The sequence below is a fragment of the Mugil cephalus genome, chromosome 8 (genome assembly GCF_022458985.1).
Source record: "Mugil cephalus isolate CIBA_MC_2020 chromosome 8, CIBA_Mcephalus_1.1, whole genome shotgun sequence".
In the NCBI taxonomy this organism is placed as follows: Eukaryota; Metazoa; Chordata; class Actinopteri; order Mugiliformes; family Mugilidae; genus Mugil; species Mugil cephalus.
In genome coordinates, this window is record NC_061777.1 from 17,529,916 (window position 1) to 17,550,782 (window position 20,867).

The 20,867-nt window shown below is 42.7% G+C and overlaps 2 protein-coding genes across 6 annotated transcripts in view; both read right to left on the reverse strand.

Annotated features, from left to right (window-relative positions):
• The window catches only part of bmp1a (bone morphogenetic protein 1a), a 28,750-nt gene extending 24,284 nt beyond the window's left edge, over nucleotides 1-4,466 (reverse strand). Inside the window, exon 1 of the mRNA XM_047591158.1 lies at nucleotides 4,237-4,466. Coding sequence (XP_047447114.1) covers nucleotides 4,237-4,381 — 145 coding nt within the window. The 5' untranslated portion in view covers nucleotides 4,382-4,466. The remainder of the gene's footprint in view (nucleotides 1-4,236) is intronic.
• A 1,542-nt stretch (nucleotides 4,467-6,008) lies between these two features.
• Nucleotides 6,009-18,690, reverse strand: kansl3 (KAT8 regulatory NSL complex subunit 3). 5 transcript variants are annotated; one of them, XM_047592100.1, is made up of 22 exons: nucleotides 18,478-18,690; nucleotides 17,453-17,721; nucleotides 17,153-17,323; nucleotides 16,970-17,060; nucleotides 16,174-16,359; nucleotides 15,942-16,070; nucleotides 15,726-15,842; nucleotides 15,547-15,645; nucleotides 14,388-14,459; nucleotides 14,205-14,279; nucleotides 13,961-14,118; nucleotides 13,407-13,470; nucleotides 13,072-13,260; nucleotides 12,689-12,845; nucleotides 12,254-12,331; nucleotides 10,576-10,755; nucleotides 10,022-10,109; nucleotides 9,669-9,796; nucleotides 9,197-9,303; nucleotides 8,503-8,701; nucleotides 7,449-7,561; nucleotides 6,009-6,973 (listed from the first exon to the last, which is right to left on the reverse strand). In XM_047592100.1, exons 2-22 carry the CDS (start codon nucleotides 17,662-17,664, stop codon nucleotides 6,968-6,970), a joined length of 2,619 nt encoding a protein of 872 aa, XP_047448056.1. In that variant the 5' UTR covers nucleotides 17,665-17,721; nucleotides 18,478-18,690; the 3' UTR covers nucleotides 6,009-6,967. The 5 variants fall into 5 exon arrangements, with proteins under 5 accessions (XP_047448056.1, XP_047448055.1, XP_047448057.1 ...); XM_047592099.1 differs by having other exon boundaries at nucleotides 17,453-17,724; XM_047592101.1 differs by lacking the exon at nucleotides 12,254-12,331 and having other exon boundaries at nucleotides 17,453-17,724; nucleotides 18,478-18,689.
• Between the last annotated feature and the right edge of the window lie 2,177 nt (nucleotides 18,691-20,867).

A 20,867-nucleotide genomic window follows, 5' to 3' on the forward strand; every position in this document is an offset into this window, starting at 1 on the left:
AAAAAAAGTCTGCACTCAAAAAAAGGTAACAGGGGTATAATTAGACGAGAGGTTCTGGCGAAGACACAACCTGCAGCTTGAGGTTCAAGTAATTATTTTCCAATAAAATCCCGACTTCTCACCACTCCAGACGGCGTTATTGTCACCACACTGCGGCTTCCATATTATTGACAAAATTAGAGTGGCTTCAGCTGTAAAGGGCACACAGCAAGAGGCTGCCTATCCTTTAACATTTCACACTCCATCAAGCCCATTAGCAGATTGGATTCCCCGCCACTGATTACTGATATACCCCACTGCCAGTCGAACTCCCTCTAATGACTCATCAGCTCACCGACCATTTGTCTTTTTAAAATGTCAACGATACACAGTATTCCTTACTTAGATGAATAACTTCACCTTTGACAAAACCTATTTGGACCATCCAGCCTTCGTATTTCTGCTTTAGAAAAAAGACCAACACGATTTGGCGTGAGCAAAGAGTAGATTCTCCGAGAACAGGCTTTCAAAATAAAGTTTAAATGAGTTTGTGAATGAGCTGAATCTGGAGGTAATCCTCAACACTTTCCATTAATAATAGCGAACTGCCCCTGGCGATAACACCTTAAGCATTCGCTACAGGTGAAAAACAATTCTTCAATATGTGAATAACAAAGGAATGAGTGCTAAGCTGTTCATTATGGTAGGATAAACTGGCCTCATTTGAGCCATTTAAATGAACGCTCCCAAAGCATTTGTTGCTACTTAGGCTCCGTACCCAGACTTGGCATTAATGTAATGCAAGATTAGTTATTACTTAGCTCTGACGACAAACATATTGTTCCAACTAACGCATTGAGATCATGCCAATAGATTGGCTCCCTAATCACTTGAACCCCGCAGAGAGAGAAGTGGCAGGGGTCCTATAATGTAGAAAAAACACCCAGTGTGGGGTTCAGCTATACAGCCTGCAATCCATGATAAAAGAATAGCATCTGCTTAAGTGTTGCTTGAAGGCCCAATCATGAAGTTCAACAGGCAGACCAATCTAATTGCCAGAGCAGGACTGAGGGAAGGAGCAGGGTAATGAGTGTCATCTGTTTTTAGCTGCCATTCTCAGAGACCCAGATTAGAGTCAACATAGGAACAGGATAGAAACATAAACCACCGGTCTGACAAATACACATAAACATGTCATCCTCATTCCTTCTGGCAGGAGGCTGCTTTACATCTTTACATCAGATGTTGCCACGAACGAAAGTCTTAACTAATTGCATAAATGTCTGTCTGATGAGTAGTTATAATGTAGTTGGTGATCTTTACAGGGGCCCGCGAAGGCAGAAATATCCAGCTGTTGTATTTTAAAAGACCAAATAATAGCCAATCGTCAGAATGTAACAGGAATTAAAGTGTCCCTGCCGACAGCAACCAATTCGACACAGGTCGCAAACAAACTTTCTAAACCTACCAGGCGCCCCTCATGAATGGCCTGCACTCACCTCACCTGGGCTGGTGTGGCACAGAGTGATTGGCCTGCCCTCAATCTTCTAGTCGTGCTTTCCCTTGGCACAAGGTGAATGACCTGGTCTGTGTGGAGTGCTTTTGCCAGTCAGAGGAGTGAGCCAGGGGGGGTGGGGGCTCTGGGAGAAAACCACTTGAGGGCAAGAGAATAAAGGGGTTGTAAAGGTTGACCTCTGCCGTCGAAAAACTTGAACGCAGAGGCATGTATGCAAAAGTGTTGACATGTGCAGAATGGTCACCGCAGTCAGGCACGGCTGTCACAGGACTATTTAGGCGGAGGGTCTAAAGAAATGCCTGCGCCGTGAGTGAGCACACATGTACAAGTCAAAACAGCGACTACTTTAAAGATTATCATTTAAACAGAGGAGACAATGAACGTGACTGGTTCTCATCCATATTTTTCTTTTTTAAAATGAGTGAATCTAATCCCGGTGGGCTGTTAGAGTCTTAAATGACTTCTTGGGATGCTGCCAAGTTCAGAGTTCTGCAAACTAAGGAATTTTCCACTGGTTAACTCCTTAATAGATGGCATTACTTCTATGTTGTTATGAAGCGTGCTTCAATTGGTGCACATTATTCCCATGTCAGGATAGGACAGGGAGGAATTAGTTAATCCTTTGCAAAAGGAAACATTTTGGATGGATATGACAAATAATCTGCCCGCTTCTTCATGCGGCTAACCAGCCCTTACAAATGTAGCTAGAGTTTAACAGCGATACTCCCTTTCCTTTTCACAGGCACCTGAATGGGGACCATTATATTCACTTTCAAGAGGACAACAGGAAAACTATTTCACACCAACGTATCACCCACTGTATTAGCAAAAATCCTGACATTGCGTTACGAAAGGACAACCTCACAGAGGACAAGCATGAAATACACTCCTCGTGGGGCATGGCTGCATCAGACTTCATACGACAGTAAGCATTTTCTGGGGCGGAAGCGGCATGACATAAAAATGCTGACCTCTGGCCACAGAAAGCGATCAAATAGACTCAGTGTAGTGACGTGCGAGGAATATGAGAAAAAAAAGGAGAGAAAATCAATAATTCAAGAATCATTAACTCTATAACTAGACTTTGGCCGACTGTGGTGAAACAAATTGTCTCTGGTGTTGGAAATGAGTGAGGAGGAGTGAGGAGTAAAAGGCAGAGCTGAGAGATCTTGGACAGGTTTGCCGCTTAGTAGGAAGGAGAAAATCAGGTAGGTGTTGGAGGAGATGGAGACTGGGCGGGCTGAAAGAGTGGGAGTTCATTCTTGTGATCATCTCGAGACCACCTGCCGGCAGACGTGTCCCGAGGAAACCGTAAACTCTGTTGAAATGGCACTCTGTACAAACTGAACCGCTAATAATGATAACATCCTCTCCAGGATAAACACCAGTCATGGCTGCAGATTATCAAGAGGGAATGTACATGATGAGACATTTTAATTTCGGTATCACAGATTTCTCGAAAACCAGGGCATGAACGCGGGATCGTCACCCCTTCGTCAGTTCACCTCCCAACATCCCTAATTTCCAGTAAGTCCATACTAGAGATCTGCTCTGACTCAACATAAACAAAGAACGACCAAAACAGGAAGAAACCTCTTAATAACTTATGAAACCCTGGTCATTAGTAGCCCCGACCTCTGTTGTGTTTATGTTTTAAGGATAACACTCAACAATCTTCATGGCTTGACATTTACCCTTCTTTTTGGAGGAATGAGGACATGAGTGACTGAGAGTTGGAGGATTAAACTGTGTTTTATAACCAACTGACACATCAGAAATTGTCAAATGCCAAATCAGTAAGCACTTCCAGGACTTCAGAGGTCATTTTGACTGAAGCCAACTCTCTGTATCTGTAACCTGAATACTTTTACCAGATGGAAAACGCAATCTGTTCAAACTCCCCCAAAGGGATTTGGCAAGACAGTGAGTTCACAGCAGAAGAAAAAAAGAAAAAAAGAAAAAAGAAAAAAAACGATTGTATGACAACTCAGATATTCTTCGGCCAAATAAAGGGGAAAAAATACGCAGGTCTCAACACAGCAGAAGAGAAGCAGACATATTTATGCTGTGACCCATTAGACAACAGCCAGTGGAATTATGTGTGCATAATTTCTAAGCTCCACTGTACTCTCTCCTTTCTCTCCCCTCCTCCACTTTGTTTTAGTGGCCGTGTGAACAGCCGGTGGAAAAAAAGGACTATTTGTGCAGTGACAAAAAAACAACCAGAAAGGGAGCAGAAGTCTTAAATTAAAACTGCAGAAATCCTTTGTTTTCCCCCAACAGCTCAGACTTTTCTTTTTAATCCTGCTACACTGTGGACAATTTGCAAAAAACAGATGATCACATTTTGAGAGAATAACAGCAGGCTGTAACTTTTCAACGAGCACTCAAGCTAAAACTTTTTTTTTTTTTTTTTTTAATGCCTCGAGAAATGCATTCAGAACTCCTTTTCATCTTATTTTCATCCTTGCTGCCGCTTTCCGAGCAGGGTTATCCTAGGCGACTGTGTGCGCTTCAAATGTTTCAAACTGCACAAACTATATCACTTGGTACAAAACAATTGCACACTATGTTCTCTCAAGCCTTTTAAAGACTACATCCACTACTGTCATCTCTCCAAAAGCGCTTAGCCTGGCCGATCACTGCAAGCTCCACGAACACATTCGTGGCATGTTTCTACCGCCACATAAATAAGGTTAAATCACACAGCGTCTCACGAAAAAAACGGGGGGAAATCTCACCAGCTTTACAGGGATCCTTGTAGTCGATCGCCTCTGATGTGGCACTGGGCTCCACGTAGTAGCCTGGATCAATCGCTTCCAAATCGATCGCCAATATCACGCCAAGACATGATAGAAGAAACAAACACTTCGCCGAGAGATCCATGTTTGTGGTGGGGGAAACGGCGAAAGGCGAGGGATAAAGGTAAAGGAGGAGAGAGGGACGAGAGAGGGACAGAGGAAAAGAGAGAGAGAGAAGAGTGAGTGAGAAAGAGAAACAGAGAGAGGGAGAGAGAGAGAGAGAGAGAGAGAGAGAGAGAGAGAGAGAGAGAGAGAGAAAATGGGAGGTTTTTGGGGAAACGAGATCCCTCCGGAGGGCGGGTTTTAAATCCAGCCTCTCTTCGGTGTCTTCTTGACTCTGGGGGCAGTGATTTCTCTCCTCCAGACGGAGCTTCGGGCTACTGCTTAAGAAACTTTGATGATATGGCAGCTCCTTAGGGGCGGTGAAAACAACCTTTCAGACTGAGATGCCCAGGCGCGTTTTTATTGCTCCTTCGTCGGTCCATCGGGAGTCCTTGAGCACCGTTACGAGGGACTATAATTTGGTTGGCTGGATATTATGTTTGTGTGAAGAACTAATGTTGTGATTCCCCTCTGTGGCTGCACGACCTCGCCTGAATTCAATAGAAATCGAGCGAAACATTTTATTCTGTGCGTAAAAGTGCGTAAAATCCGAAAGTTCGTGACAGATGCGAGGCTCCTAATTTTCCGCACCTTTTCACACTTTAATTGAAGTTCCAAACTCTCCCCCTTCACAATTCGCCTTACTTTAACACACACATTGGGGCACGAGACCACCTTGCTCTATTTACGCACGGACAATTGTTCACACGTGCGCACTAGACACCAGCCGCCTACTCGCGCAATCACGCACGCACGCGCACGGACAAACAAACAAACTGCTTGGTCTTTCTCTTCCAGGCTTTGCTCACACCTAACGAGCCAACCGAAGAGATTTGAGCGCCACCTACTGGAGACGCATTACACTACACAAAGCGATTGTCAAATATGCAGTGTTTTTATTCGCTAATCTCAACAGGAAGCTTGAGTGATGCCTGGTCATCCTTAAATAACCAAAGACTCCTCATTGCTTACATTTAGTAATCATCTCTTTTTGACTGCAGCCAATATTTGCACTTTTCAGTCTGTATCAGTGTCTGCATATTCACCTGTCACATAGTGTGCCACGTACTGTGTATTATTGGCAGCAAGTCTTATATTTATTGTAAGGCTGCTGTCCAACTTTCATATTTTTTTGCTTTGCACGTTTAATGCGAAATTAGGCCAAGCTGAAACATATCAGTCTCACTGGACCGCGATCAAAATGAACAAATTTCTGCAGACAGTGTTACTGAAATATAGAAGAGGTAGAAGAGAGACCTCAGATGGATGGCTGACGCTGAGGGTGGGAGGAAATGCCAGCAGCTCTGATGTTGCCTGTCTGACTGGCATCAGTTATCCTGTCCTTGCCCATTACATCCAAAGGCTTATATAAGAAGGAAGGGACACATTATTATCTTTATCTTATCTGACTGCAACTGATGTGAGGAATTTAAGACAGGATGTCTGCCGAGAGGAGTGGGCTGTATTTATATAAAGTTGCTGTAAACACGTCTGTATAAAAATCATGTGAGTGTGTAAGCTGCTTCATAATATTTTGAAGAGAAGAAGTCCCTCGGCTTGCCCAATGCTACGAGTGTTGAACCCAAAAACAAATGTTTAGATTAGCAAAGTGAAGCCAGGGTCTGTTTATTTCAAACAAAAAGTCCATATAGTGAAGTGTTGACACAGTGCAGATGGGATGCATTCCCCTATAGAGTGCTTGGACTATGGAGCATCAGCTTACATAGGAAACAAAAGCCGTCCATTTGTGTTTATGTATAGGAGCTTTATGACCAATGCCCGATTCAAACTCACACTTGCACAGCTGCATCTCTGACAATAGACTATAGCTTCCTCGACCACATGGGTATGACCAATGCTGACTGATCTAACGAGCTCTGGAATGAGTTCTCCCTTGTTTAAGTGTGTCATTTGGGGAAGTAGTACATAATGGTGAAAGAAAGCTGATTCACAAAAAGAAATGACCACGATGATACTATAATGATGCAAATGAGTGTTAATCACTAAATCAAAACCATGACAAACATTCAAATGTAGCTATTTCACAAATATTGGGACGTTCAGAAATGTCCAGCTGACACCCACACGCAGATCGACACGAGATATTATAGCAGAGATAAAGAGCAAAACACATCAGCCGTTATTTCAGCTGAGATGCCAGCTTATGGTCAGCACTTACAGTTGCCCTTTTGTGGGCTTTACAAGAGTCCAGGCATTTAATTTCTTTAATCGAGGACAACATTTGACCGTGTTGTAAATGTTATTGTGAGAATTCACTTGTTAAATGGAAAGCACAAATGGATGCATGCTGCTGCCACCAGTGCAGTGTTGGCTGCTTCTTAACCGAAACTGGACGTTGTGACGACTCGGCCACAGCGACTGCCCGGCCTTTTCCCACCATCTTGACAGGGGGGACCTCTGGATGACGTGAGGCAGGTTTCTGCATGCTGTAGAGCGGTGTGTTCACCATAGCAGGACTCTCAGTCATCTCACAGAGATGACTCCCAGATGCGCTTGGCTCCATCTTAAGTCAGGTGTTGCGCCACAGAGAAAGAGCGAGCGAAGATTTTCACTGCTGTAAAAAAAAAAAAAAAAGAAAAGAAAAAATTAAGGGGGGGGGGGGGTTTACAATTGAACTTATATAGTATTTATATGAGGGCAATTTAATGTTTGACATATACTTATTTAAATCTCCAAGGTATTAACAGTCCTACACTTACACCTTGTAGGACATGATTTTAAACTATTAAAAAACACGATTGTTTCTGTTTATGCACTTCCGGTCCTTAGTATATGAATTAATGATTTGTGTCGATAGAACAAATAATGCACCTGCTACAAGATGCCAGACTACAGACAAGGGACAGCAAATTTTAATTGTAACCAGATTCAACTCATCAAGGACAGTATAGTTGCCATGGCAATTGGGGTTTTCATCTGCTATGAAAACAAAACATGAGTGAACAAGTTGAAGTCAACACGTGCCATCATGTTGCCATAATCAGAGAAAGGAAACAAATACGCCTTTCAGGCGATGGCATGAGACACACCTTGGGCTCTTGGGCACGAGCGGGTGTCACAGTCTCAACAGCCTGGCTAAGAGATCTACCCGGCTGTGCTCCTCGAAGAGTCACCGTTATAGAAGTGGGGGCTTTCTGGCCTCCTGACAACACACAAACAAAAACGTTCAGCAGTAACATGACACACATGCTAGTCCTCAAAGTACATTAAAATGGACATTTTTCTACTTTGCCAAAAACCCGTTGTGATGAGAGGCATCAGAATGATCTCAATGGTTCTTTGCAAATTATAATTATAAGCAGGATGTTAGATGAAGAATGCGAGAGGGGGAAAGCAACTTTGGAGGTTCAGGAAGGCAAAGGGGTGAGAAATTGAAGTGATTGACACTAAAAGAAAACAAAAACATGAGTTTGATTCCAGTCTTTATTGTAACAACAGGAACAGAGGTCAGGTAATGCCACATGCCAATGTTATTGCATTTCAACACAACGCTATAGCAGGTCAGCAGCATTCGTATTTATGAATATTACAAGCAGGTGACTTAATGGAAGGGTTTACAAAATGTTACTACATGAAGAGGCAAACAACTAAAACAACAAACAAACATGTAATGAAAACAATAGCAAACACAGAAGCCGTCTGGATTGAACATCTGGGCAACTTCTTTTTCAATTTGGTCAAACTTCCCAACATGGCCTCAAGTCACAAATCTTCAGCATAGCATGGTTTCATACAGCTATAATGTATAGTTGCATTAATTTCTATAAATATTTCTACAAATATGAGTACAATGCAGGAACTCAGATTTTGACTTTACATTTCCCATAATTATGGCTCTTTGTGAACATGAAATCAAAACATGTGTGTCACTGATCTGCCCTCAGATACTCTTCAGCTGCACTGACCCTTAACGCGGTCAGATTCTTCCCGGCAAACTATCTCCACATGAGTCGACAGAGCTGTCCTCTACTGCAGGAATCTCCCCTGATCTACAGACGCCCTGAACTACTATTTCCAAAACAAAGGATGAATGAACCCTGGGCCTTCAACGTGGACGTCGTGTTTTAGCAGTTCGAGACATACCAGTGGTCTGATTGGTGATGTGTGCCAAACCAGGCAAGCTGCTAGCAAGTTTGGCCAGTCCACCATTGGTGAGCAGCTGGTGTATGGCAGTGGTTTTAGCCACTCCCCCTGTGGTGACCACAGGCACCGCCCGGAGCAGAGTGCTGCTGCTGGTACCGGCAGAGCTCAGGACCGGACCCTGGGGCTTACCACAAACCGCCTGAGGATGGAGAAGACGACAAACAAACAGTTTAAAGATCTGCCCGGCTACAAGCACACGAGAGCAGGCTAAGTCTTACATTCACCTTCTTTTAATTATGTAATGTACGTGACAAACAAATCTTAGTGGCAGAACTTAACACAACACCTATTGATCATATTACACCAGTACATTTTTTTGTCATCTTTGGGTATAAATAACAATCTAAAAAGAAATGGGAACTGAGCAGAGGCATAGAGAAGGGTACGCGACAAAGAAATCAAGCTATGGATAATGAAATTATATGATATGTGTCTCAACTTTTAGGTCACGGGAAGACCCACTAAAACCATCTTTGTTGTTGCCTCGTGTTCATTCCCCTATACCCTACAATTACAGACTAGTGGTGTTCTACGGGTCAAACATATTCTGCAGAGAATGGGATTTTAAACCAGCAAAAGTTCATGTTAGTGGTATCAAATGTTTATGTGCTGTAACTGGGCCATCAAGAAGTACCTGGGTGCTTCCTGTGTTGGCTGCTGTAGAGGGCAAGTTAGGAGCTTTGGTGACGATCTCCTGAAGACTGAAGCTTAGGCCTTGTAGTAGACTGCTGGCGGAAGGCGCTGCACACAAACACAAAGACAATAATCAGGGAAGCTTAAAATTTGGAGAAGTAAAACCGCTTCCCCATCCAACCTCCCCCACAGGCCTAAACTAGATGAACACACACACATACAAACACACCACATGACTGTCCAAAGGGTAAGGTTTGGATCAAAAACAGACAGTAATGGCACAAGAGGCGATCAATGATGATGTTTGCTGATAAATATTGTCCTCATACACTGTCCTCATCCAGTGTTCAAAATCTGAACCTCGATCTATAAAGCCATCACAGCTCCACTGTGTGTTTAGGCTACTGTGCTGAGGCTATTTGCACAGCGGAGAGTGCAAAACAGGAGTGCAAGGCAGGACAAGACAGAGATACCTTGGGCAGTGGCTGGAGCTTGCACCTGGACTGGTGTGGAGGACCCTGACACCATGCAAGGCTGCCCGCTGCTGAATGAGCTGGAGCCTGGGGACAGGGCACCAGACACCTCTGAGAGACTACCAGACCTGCAGTAACACACATAACCACCAATCTACTCAGGAGCTAACCCAGCAAGTGCTGTTTGGCCATCACTCAGTTCCCAAACTCTGAGTACACCACTCATCAATCTCTCAGTACCACACACGCACGTATGCCCAATAGGGTGGGAGTGGACGTGGGTGCAGGATTGGGTAGGGTTTTAAGCACTCTATACTTAACGTGCTTTTGTGTAGTAGGGCCGACCATCTTACCGCTGCCCAGTAAGAAGTCCAGAGAGCTCCCTTGCACCAGCCACAGTCTGTCCCACGGTCACTGTTAAGGGCTTCCCAGAGATACCCACTGCATGGAAAGAGGAGAATGTTAGAGAGAGCCAGTAATTTAGCTTTGTGGAAAAACTACAAATAACCACCTCTGGAAAAAGACTAAATCCCTGCAGAAATGATCAAACGCAAATTAGGTGGTCATGCCTTGCAGAAAAGGCATTTTCCCATGGAATAAGACGGAATTCCTAAGAAGTCCTACTTTCACTTTAGCATTATTGTAAACCAGACATGCTTCACATCTTATCAGCCATCTGGAGATGTGAATAAAGGAGAGCCACTCAAAGTTCCTGTCTTCCCATGAGTGATTTTATCAGTCACAAAAACAACACAATATGTTTAGTCTGATCACGCTAACCAAAACAACACATCCAACTGTCCCACTGTAAATCACAATGTGCTGGTGCTGATTACTTCCAATGTAATGACATTAATATACTGATTATAAAGTTAACGATAATGTAAATATCCCTCATGTGTTATACCTTCATGTGCAGCAGGGCTGGCAGCGCCCCCTGCTGACTCGCTTTGGGAAACAATGGTGACCTTGATCTTTGCTCTCTTGGAAGCTTTGTTTGGTGTGGGACTAGGCGTCTGCCTCTTCTTGCCATGGGGCCGCAGTTCATCTCTGTCAAGGCCCTCCATGTGATCACTGGTTACTGGCACTGCACGACATAGACAAACACACATAAACACACATAAACACACATATTTAGTCGAGTCCTCAAATGACCTGCATCTGTGTTTTTTCCCCCTTATTAACTCTTCAGATGGTCTCACAGTGCATTTTTACCAGTCTTTCTATTGTTTTAATGTAACATATGTTAAATTTAAAGCAAAGCAATGGGGTTTTTAGTGCATTACAGTATTACAGTACTAGAAGCATCATTCATACCAGACGTGCAACATGTCAGGTAACGCTAACCCACAAAACATTATTACCTTAAAATATTTAACAGGTGAAACAAAAAAAATTAAATAAAATTTATTAATCTATATAAGTTCACGGGTCCTAGCACAGGTAAAATTAGGGATCGACCGATATGGATTTTCTTAGGGCCGATACCTTTTTTTTTTTTTTGTTTTTTTCTTAACACATCAGCCTTGACCAATGGACACCATTAATCCTGGCCAAATCCCCAACTCCATTTGCAGAAATGCAGCCCCAAATGTGCAAGGAACCTCCATCATGCTTCACTGTTGCCTGCAGACTTTCATTATTGTAGCGTTCTACAGCCCTTCAGTGAACAAACTGCCTTCTGCTACAGGCTAAATTAGTCTAGTACGGATTTTAAGGAGTAAGCTATCAGACATTTGTTTTGTACTCGGCTGCCAGTTGAGCAAGTAAGAAGAAAGCACTTTAAAGTGAGTACGTTGCTCTGGAGTTAAAAGGTGGTTTGGATCACGGGACTTTAATTGGGCTGCACAATTATGGCTAAAATGATAATCACGACAATTTTGATCAATATTGTGATCACGATAATTTATCCTGTCAGGGAAAACATCTATATGTTTGTTGCACTACTTTTAAACAAATGATATTCGAATAGTTTTCATTGCAAAATGAAACTTTAAATTAGAATAAATGTTTAACAACAACAAAAAAATAAAAAAATTACACAAAGTTGTCTGTGTTGCCGATGGACACATATGTGGATTTATTGAAGCAGCTCTGGTCTTCGCCCTGCGGGGCAGACCAGAACACAACTCTGCTGCAGTTTTGCATAACTTGCCCTCGTTTCATGTCACTCGCCCTAAATCCAAAACAAGTCCAGACAATTGATGCTGATCCCTTTCAAAGAACTAGATGTAAGGTGCGCTCGCTTGTTATGTAGGCGGCTTAATGAAGCCTTAACCATCCGTTCCCCCCCGGGTGGTTGGTTGACCACTGGTTGAGAAACAGCTCGATTACAAAATGGGTTCATTTAATTGTGGCAGCCAAAATCGCAATGATGATTAAAATTCAATTAACTGCGCAGCCTTAGACTTATATTACTGGACCAGACCCGGATTTGACGTAGAGAAAATTGTGGGCTGGTTCCAATGCCAATCTTTGTGGGTACAGACGGTTGCGACCGGTTCTGATTCATATACAATTAAAGCAGTGGAAACAAAGAAAAGAGAGTGAAAGAGACAGAGGAAAGAAGAGGGATAGACACTTACCAAAAATACAAGGAGGGGTGCCAGGAGGAAGATTTTTCCTCACAAGCATGTTTTGTTTCATAAAAGCAGCAAACTGAGCTGGAATGAATTGGAAACAAAGCCGGAAAGGAAAGTTGCAGGAAGAGAAGAGACAAGAGAATGAGAGGAGAGTATTTCAGTCACGTTCCATCTTGCCCCGTCAGATGTCGTGACGTGATAATCTCTTAAGAAATTAATTTACAGTCATTTTTTACATCTCACATACCAACCATCTGCTCAGCCTGCAGCTCTGGCTGAGTTGAATGACTCATTGTAACATGATTAAATAAACAAGTGGGGCAAATGTGAAATCTGTGTACACACAGGTACCGAGAATCACTGAGCACATGCCGGTAAATGTGACCGTTCACCGTGCGTTTTCAAAGAACCCAGAGTGGAGTGAGGGGGTGAACTAACCTTGAGCCTGCCTGTGGGTGAGCACTGTGCCAGAGCGCTGCATGTGTGTCTTGAGGAGCTGCGTCGCCGTGATCAGACTGGACTTCTGTGCTGGAGACAGACCAGATGTCTTGGGTTTGGGACTTGACGTGGGACTGCTACAGACACTGGACAGATCCTGAAGACACAATGAGTAATAATTAGTGTTAGTCACAGTGTAGCTTTTAATACAGACTTGATGGATTTAATTTTGTTGCACATAATCATTAAACTTATAATACATAGTAGGACGAGTAGTTGAGTACTAAACTCAATTAGAATTTTCTTACGGCAAGAATATTCAAATTCAAACACCCTACTACCCTGGGGGTTCATCTAAAGACTAAAATAAATATATATCTAACCTCTGAACCGGACGGTGAGATGGGAACTCTCAGTGCAGGGGAGGAAGGCCGTCCTCTCTCCATGTCAAAGGGAAGCTCCCGTCGAGGCCTTTTCTTCTTCTCTGTGTCCAAGTCCCTCATCTCCCCTGAACTGTGACCGTGGCCCTCTGCCCGTGTAAGGACCCCTGACAAGAAGTCAGAGATCTCATCCTGGGGACCAAAGAGGGAAGAACGCTTAAACAAGTCAACACAATTGGCCTCTATTCTGGGCTCAAATCGTACTACAAGTACATACAGATGAGGAAATGCACCAAGGAAAACTGTGTAATAGAATATGTCACGTTATAAGGACTTACCTGAATGCAGCGATCCACCATGGTCTGAGTCAGTCCTTCTGATTTCATCTTTGCTGAATGGATTCTGCGGAGAGACAGAGTGTTACCAAGATTTACCTAAGATTTTTTTTTTAATTAAAGACATTAATTGTATTTAATATATTATTTACTATATTTTAGGCCGGACAAATGACATGGAGCAAGGCCGCCATTTTTATAGCAATTAGCGATTAGCCTAGCTCAGTAGCCTGAGCCAACCCCGCAGCACAGATTTGGGTGGGCGGATTTCAACGTTCAAGCTGCCTTAGCGCCAACCGAACACGACCCCCATGCCCATATTTGGGACATCCGAGTGTGGCCAGAGTAAAGCACAACCAACATGGTGACCGCAGGCTCCGCCCACTTCAGGCTTCATTTTTGAGGTTCAGAATCCAATGGGTGGCGTCACGATGGGTTTGTACATGGTACATACAGTCAATGGTTTCAACACATTAATACTAATCCCCCCGCCCCCATCACAGACTACAAAGTACGCAATACAATATGATCTGCAGCGCCTTTAGGTTGTGACTGACTTGAGGTTGTCATCGGCTCCTCCAACCAGCACCATGCTGTTGTCCGCCCTCAGCTTCTCCCTGAACTCCTCCATGCATTCTGTGTTACACTGGAGAGCATTTTGGCCGACCACAAACAACACCGGGGTCTTCATATCCAGCAGAGGGTCGTCCACATCCTGCCAACGAGCAACGCATTGACATGCAGCAAGTGTTTAAAACCACAGAATACCAGAACTAACACTAACGATGCTTCAAGACTTACCCCTCTAGGCCCATTGACTGTTAGCAGGGGGAAACCGAGACACACCACAGCAGTCAGATACTCCATAAGGGATACCTAAAAATTAAACAGTATTAAATCATGTAATGGGACCTATAACATTCATTTTGAGAATCTTACAGCTTCACGTTACATTACTGTGATGGATGATACAACAAGTCTTACATGACAAGCGATGAGCGCACCAGTGTTCCAGCCAACCAAGATAATGGGTTTGTGAGGAAAATGACTGTGAACCTGGTGGATAGATTTATAACACACGTTCAACACAGGTGCAAATATATTCACAAAAATCAAGCATAATTTTGTACACCACATATAATCCAGAATCCCCTCACAGACCTGGTCGATGAAACAAACAAAGAAACAACAATAACTCTGATAAATGCTGCCTTCAACCAGAAAGTCAATGTAAACAGAGGAGGGGATGAGTTCATTTTCTGTTTCTGTTATTTCATATATATATATATATATCCACAATGGTCTCATACTTTAAATGTGACTTTGCAGTTACTACCTTAAGCTACACAGATGTTAGCTACACATTCAGCCTCGTTGTCTTCTAAACAACCATATTTGTCTAAGAGCAGTTCTCACAAGTTACCACCAGAGTTACCAGATGAAAGCCAAACATTTTGTGTACACGACTTAAACATGTTGTAACCACAGGCTAGGGCTGGGCGGTATGACCAAAAAGTATATCACGGTATTTTTCAAAATTTTTACGGTATCACGGTATTTTTTTTCATGCATAATCATGTGTTCACAATATTTTTTACTGGCTGAGAGGGGAATTAACACAGTAGATTGACGAAGGATGAGTGATTTACTGTGATGATGAGTAAATATTGTAGAATAATCCAACACTAGTAGTAAAACAGATTTGCATGGCCCCATGTTAGCACTGCCTGCTGATGAAATGAAGAAACGGGGACTTACAGTTTAATTTATTTAGAAGTGCTACATAGAAGTGGTACAATGAAAATGGTCCAGTCTGAAACTGGACCATTGTGTGGCACAATGTGCCGCAGCGTTCCAAATAACACCAAAATGCTGGTATACTAAAAGATTTCTATCATAATGAAAAAATACTGATATTCGGTATGAACCGGTATACCGCCCAGCTCTACCACAGACGCACTAGGTCCATTTGAAGGCAGCAAAAGCACGTTTTCTAGGAAGGCCAGAGAAAATTAAGTTTCCAAAAATATAAAACGCAGTGCACATGCCCATCTTTTTTTTTTTTTTGCTAAGCTAATTCCAATGTTTATACTGAATAATGACCACACTGCAACTACACACAAATAAAAACAGAGCATCTTACCTCCATGACCTTTGCCCTGACGGTACCCAACATGTGCTCAAGACACTGGGTGACACCGATATTGGCCCCACTGCTCACATGAGTGTGCACTGGGATAACCTGACAAAGAAACACACGTTTTAGTCACACCGGGGAAAACGTGATAAGATCCATATATTGCACTGAGAGAGATTCCAGACCTTTCCCAGACACGAGAGCTGAGACTGCCAGAATCTCATTCGCCGTGAGGTACAAAGGGCAGGATTGGTTGGGCTTGATGGTGAAATAAGGATAAGTGGAGATCCAGGAAGCTTACACTGCAAGAACACAAAGACGTATCTGATGTTTACCTGCAGATCTCGAAAAGTACAAAAAGTTACAGTTTATTAAGAACTGAGGGTGAATGATTTATTTACCGGTTTGTTTTGAGACAGAACGCCCACGGCTGGGTCCCAAGGCCGCTTCAGTAGCAGCGACAGAGCCTCTGCACTTGGAGCTCCGCTCTTTGATGATGGTAATAACATTCTGTCGATCAGCGAGGGCAACTTTTCAGACACAGAGAAGGGAGAGTAATGAATCAAGAGTTCCACAAGTACGACAGAAAATACACTCCACTTTGTACTATTCATTCAATTACAAAAACTATACCTTGCTTTTGAGAGTCTGCAGCACATCCAAATAAGCCGCAAGCATGGCAAGGCTTAAAGATTCAATCATGGTTGTGTGTAGCCACTGTGTCAGTTTGGTGTCCCAGTTCACACTGGCCAGTGCATGCCGCACCTTTCTGGCACACTTGTCCACAGCTACCCTTCGCAAAATTGGCTCATTTGAAGCCTAAGAACAAAATAACAAAACAGTATTGACATGTCAACAAAAGTATGTCACAAATTTCTATAACTACACCTTTGTCATTAATACTATAAAAAAATGGGCTAGTGCTTTTCAAATTATGCACTGTTAACTATGAATCGAATGAAAATGCAGACTAGAATACAGATTTTTACCAGTATAAATGCAAGTACAGCTGTCATTTTCAAAAAATCTAAACAAAAATGAACTGACCAAAACAAAAATCAGTTTGGGCTGAATCCACATAACATCACACAGTCCAGTGCTTTTTAACAAAGTCAGCAAAGAACTTTTTGGATATTAATTTTGCCACCATCACTTGCTCTCAGACTCCATGTTATTTGATTATGTGTCTGGCATGTCACATACCCACAAGTTTACACCATTTTTATGTTTGTTCAACAGACGGTGTTGGTCGTGTTACTAGAGGGTTTGTATCCAAAGACCCACAACAGTGTTTTACTATAATACCACATATTGTGTTCCACAGTGCCTAGATTATCCAAAACAAGCATTTTAAAGACACCAAATGTCCAATAACTCTGTCTTCATCTAGGTCTTGTGAACTGAATTTAAATAAATAAGCTCAACTTACATTTTCATTGGCTAGACGGGCTAATCTTTCAGCTTGTAGAGCTTTGAGGACTTTGTTGAACAACTTGTTCTGGGCCAGTGACCACCCAGTCCTAAAACAGAGGAACAGTGTCAAAACAATTCACTGCAGCTGCATGAATGTGTCAGTATAATAAGCTGTTGATCACTCCAGGAGCTTCATTACTTGTTTATATGTTCCTCCCAGTCATCAGGTGGCGGGGGACTCTCTGCAACTGTGCGAGCAAACAGGACATGTCGCTCACACTCTTTCATCACGCTAAGAGCCTTTTGGTTATCGTAGAGAGGAACAGGAGTTGGTGTGACCGATTCCACGTCTATTACAGAGTCAGAATCTCTGCAGACAAAGAAACAAATGTCTAATGAGTGATGAAACCAAAACTGGTGGGTTAATTCTTGTCAAAGTGAAACTGTAACTGGATATCCACTTCAGTGACAGACTATGATTGGGAGCGTTTGGACTCACGATAAGGCTTCAGGCTGGCGACGAGGGGTAACAAAGAGCGCCCTTGTGGGCCGGGCACTACTGGCATCTGGATGAGCATTCCATGGTTTGGCATAGCTGTGGTCCAAAAAAACCAAATCCAGCTCTCTTTCATGAGCCGACAGCTGGAAAAGCAAGGACGTGCCCATCTTTCTTGCTGATATTTGCAGGTCTTTATCCCCACCACGATGCATCTTCTTCCTGGGCCCCAAGGGGCCCCGGGAAGGCCTCTTGTGTGGATTCAGTCCAAACTGCTAGGGAAGAAAGGGGTTTATTTTTACTTTAATAATAAAAAGCAAAATTAATTGTTAACCTTTCACCGAGAATGAACTTGCAAATGGCAGATTAATCAAATTAAGATACATTTACTTATGGCTGCATTTACTGCACAGCCTCTGAAGACATACTGACAATGCCCTGCTTTTGTTTAAATATTTTAGTTTACAGTCTTTCTGTATATGGTTTAGTTTTCTCACTTTAAGACTTTTTTCCTTTAAATTCTGCCCTGTGTCAAACTGAACGTTTTCTCGTGTTAGTTCCACTTCCGTTGCGGTTTATTCGAGTTATTTTTAGGATGTAATGCATCGCGGTTCCAGGGACACTTTCTAATATGCACAGACTATGTAACATGACCTGTCTAGATAATAACCTGCATATCAATCGACAAGGAAACCAATAGTGAAAGCAGATGATAGCCTGGTATAGACAGGGTCCAAACACGCAGGTGCTTTGTGCTCAGGGAGCGGCAGCTATTAGCTTCAGCCACGTACTGAATGTGCTAGCATAATTACTAATAAAGTCGTATAGTGTTGTATGCAACTTTAACACGAACACAAACCCACGCATTAAATCCGTTTTAGGTTTCTCGGTTTTCATTAATATTAAAGTTCCCCACTACGCCCATGATATAACGCGACTGAAGGCGGTGGGCTGGCTTAGCGTGCTAACATTAGCATAGCGAGCTAAAAGCTAATCGTACGGCCTTATCGCTGTGTTTTGCGGCGTACCTCTTGGTTTGTTTACTCCATATTCACCGCGACTACTTCAGCCGTCTCTCCCGAGCCAAACAAAACAAAAGAAAAGAGTATTTCTTGGTAAAATCCAGGGGTTACATAAAACATAAATATTCAGTGCGTACAAGCCCACTTCCTTTTGTTGTGCGATTTGTTGCCTTGTCTTGTTCCACAACCCCCTCTTTTGTGCAACGCAACCCGTGAGCGGCTTTCAAGGAGGCATTTCAGCCAAACTGGCAACCCCGTTTGTGGCGCGTCAGTGACCAACAGAAAACATGGACTGGATTGAAGGAGCATGGCCCAATAATCTATCTTGAGTTATTCTTTACACGGTTGAAAACTGAAATGCTATTGTTGTTATTGCATTATTTATTTAGACCTTTGGTGAAGTTGTATTTCCTGTATTGCAAGTTTGAGGTAAATACTGTATAAAAGCCTTGACAGAAGATGGACAATGATTCTAGTGAATTATAGTTCTCTCCTCCAACTGCGCTGCCAGTGACGGTAACCTGTAGTTGATGTGCTGGGTTGCGGTGCATATATCTTTTGTCTGTCGTGCTAACTATGCTGGGCTCTTTCTTTGCCTAGGTTTACCTATGATTTGCTTGCTTTGTGCTGTGCCAAAGTTTGAGTGAACAGCTTATTATAGCGTTTGATGATAACCTTTGGATGATCACTCCTCCCATAACTCTCCTCGCTTGTTTGAATCCAAAGTTTAAAAGAGGGGAATCCGTCAGAAACACAGCATCTTGCTTTTTACCTGAAGACCTTTCTATCTGCCACATCAGACGGCTACAATGGTACGTTTTAATTGTTACTCGAAGAAATTATGTTGTTTAAGTTGTTATTTGAATGATGTTTCAATAGGCTTAGATATACAAGACAAATGTCACACTCATCTGTGATCAAAACATAATTCTACTTTTTTAACTATTTTGAGATTATCCGCTTTTTGCCCAATGCATGCAACAATATATGTTTATGTTTTCCTGTGTAGAAATATTTGGCTCTGGCTTTGCTGCTTTGTGCTCTGCTGTCACTTACAAAGGCTCAGTGCTCTCATGCTGTCCTTCCACCTGGTAAAACACAACTGTGGGATCAATTCAGTGCCAAAATCAGCACACAAAAGACCACTCTCTGCGCACTCGCAGCATTGAATTGATCCCATGGGCAACACACAACAAATGCACAGTATATTTATAAAATATGTATTTAAAATGCTATATGCTATATTACATCTGGTGAAAAAGATTTACCTTTTTAACACACCTAGGCACAACTCATTGCCAGGATCCCGAGGACAAGACATGGCATGCAGTAGGCTCCAAATGGAGAACTAGTACATGTTGGGACTGTACTTGCACAGGATGTTGCCCTGGGTAAATTCACAAACCTGACACAGATCAAACATAACATTATGACCTAAGGGGTAGGATTTGTAATATTCCTATGCAATGTTCTATTGTGTAGACCTCCCTTGTGCCTCCAAAATAGGTGCAACTCATCAGAGAATGGACATAGGGCTTTCTTTTTAATACACCTAGGTGCGACTCATTGTCCTGTGGTGTCTGGCAACAGAATTTTTTTTTCGCAAGGGTCTTTGGGTCCTATAGGTTGAGGGGAGGGTAAGTGATGGTAAGTGGTCATGATGCTATGCCTGATCAGTGAACAACATTGCAACGTTGAAGTGGAAATAAATTAAATATTTTTTTTGTCCTTGCAAATTAAAGTCATGACTACATGTCTTTCGTGTGATTGCAGGTATGCCACCCCAGTGAGATTCCCTGAGGATTGTGTGTCTGTGTTTGACTCTATGACGTGCAAATACATAGTGCACAAGAAAGACGACCCATCTGTGCTGTGTCCAGTTTTTGCTGCCATGTAGAAGATGGAATCATTGTTTTAACTGCTCTTAAGTTCACACTCAAACGCACACCTGGAGTCAATTTATAGCCACCAATTAGCATAACGAGAACATGCAAATTCCACCCAGAAAGGCCCAAGCTGGACTCGTACCCGGACCTTCTTGCTGGGAGGCATCAGTGCTAATCACCGAGCCACTGTGCCGCCCCTAATAAAAGTCATGCAGACATAATTCCTCACTATCCTATGTGAAATAAAGCACTCAACAAAGAGCAACATTTTTATGTTTTTTGTGTGTGGTAGCTTTTGGCAACCAAATAGCCAACTACGAAATAATAACAAACCAATTCAAATACACAAGTTTTGGGCAAATGTTCACTAATGCACCTACACTGAAAGCGGTATCAAACAACTGCCCAGCAGTAGAAAGATGCAAACTTGAATCTAAATCTATGCAGGATAGCACATCTTTGACATCATGCCTAAGCTGTTATTTCTACAAATCCTTGTAATGATTTTTT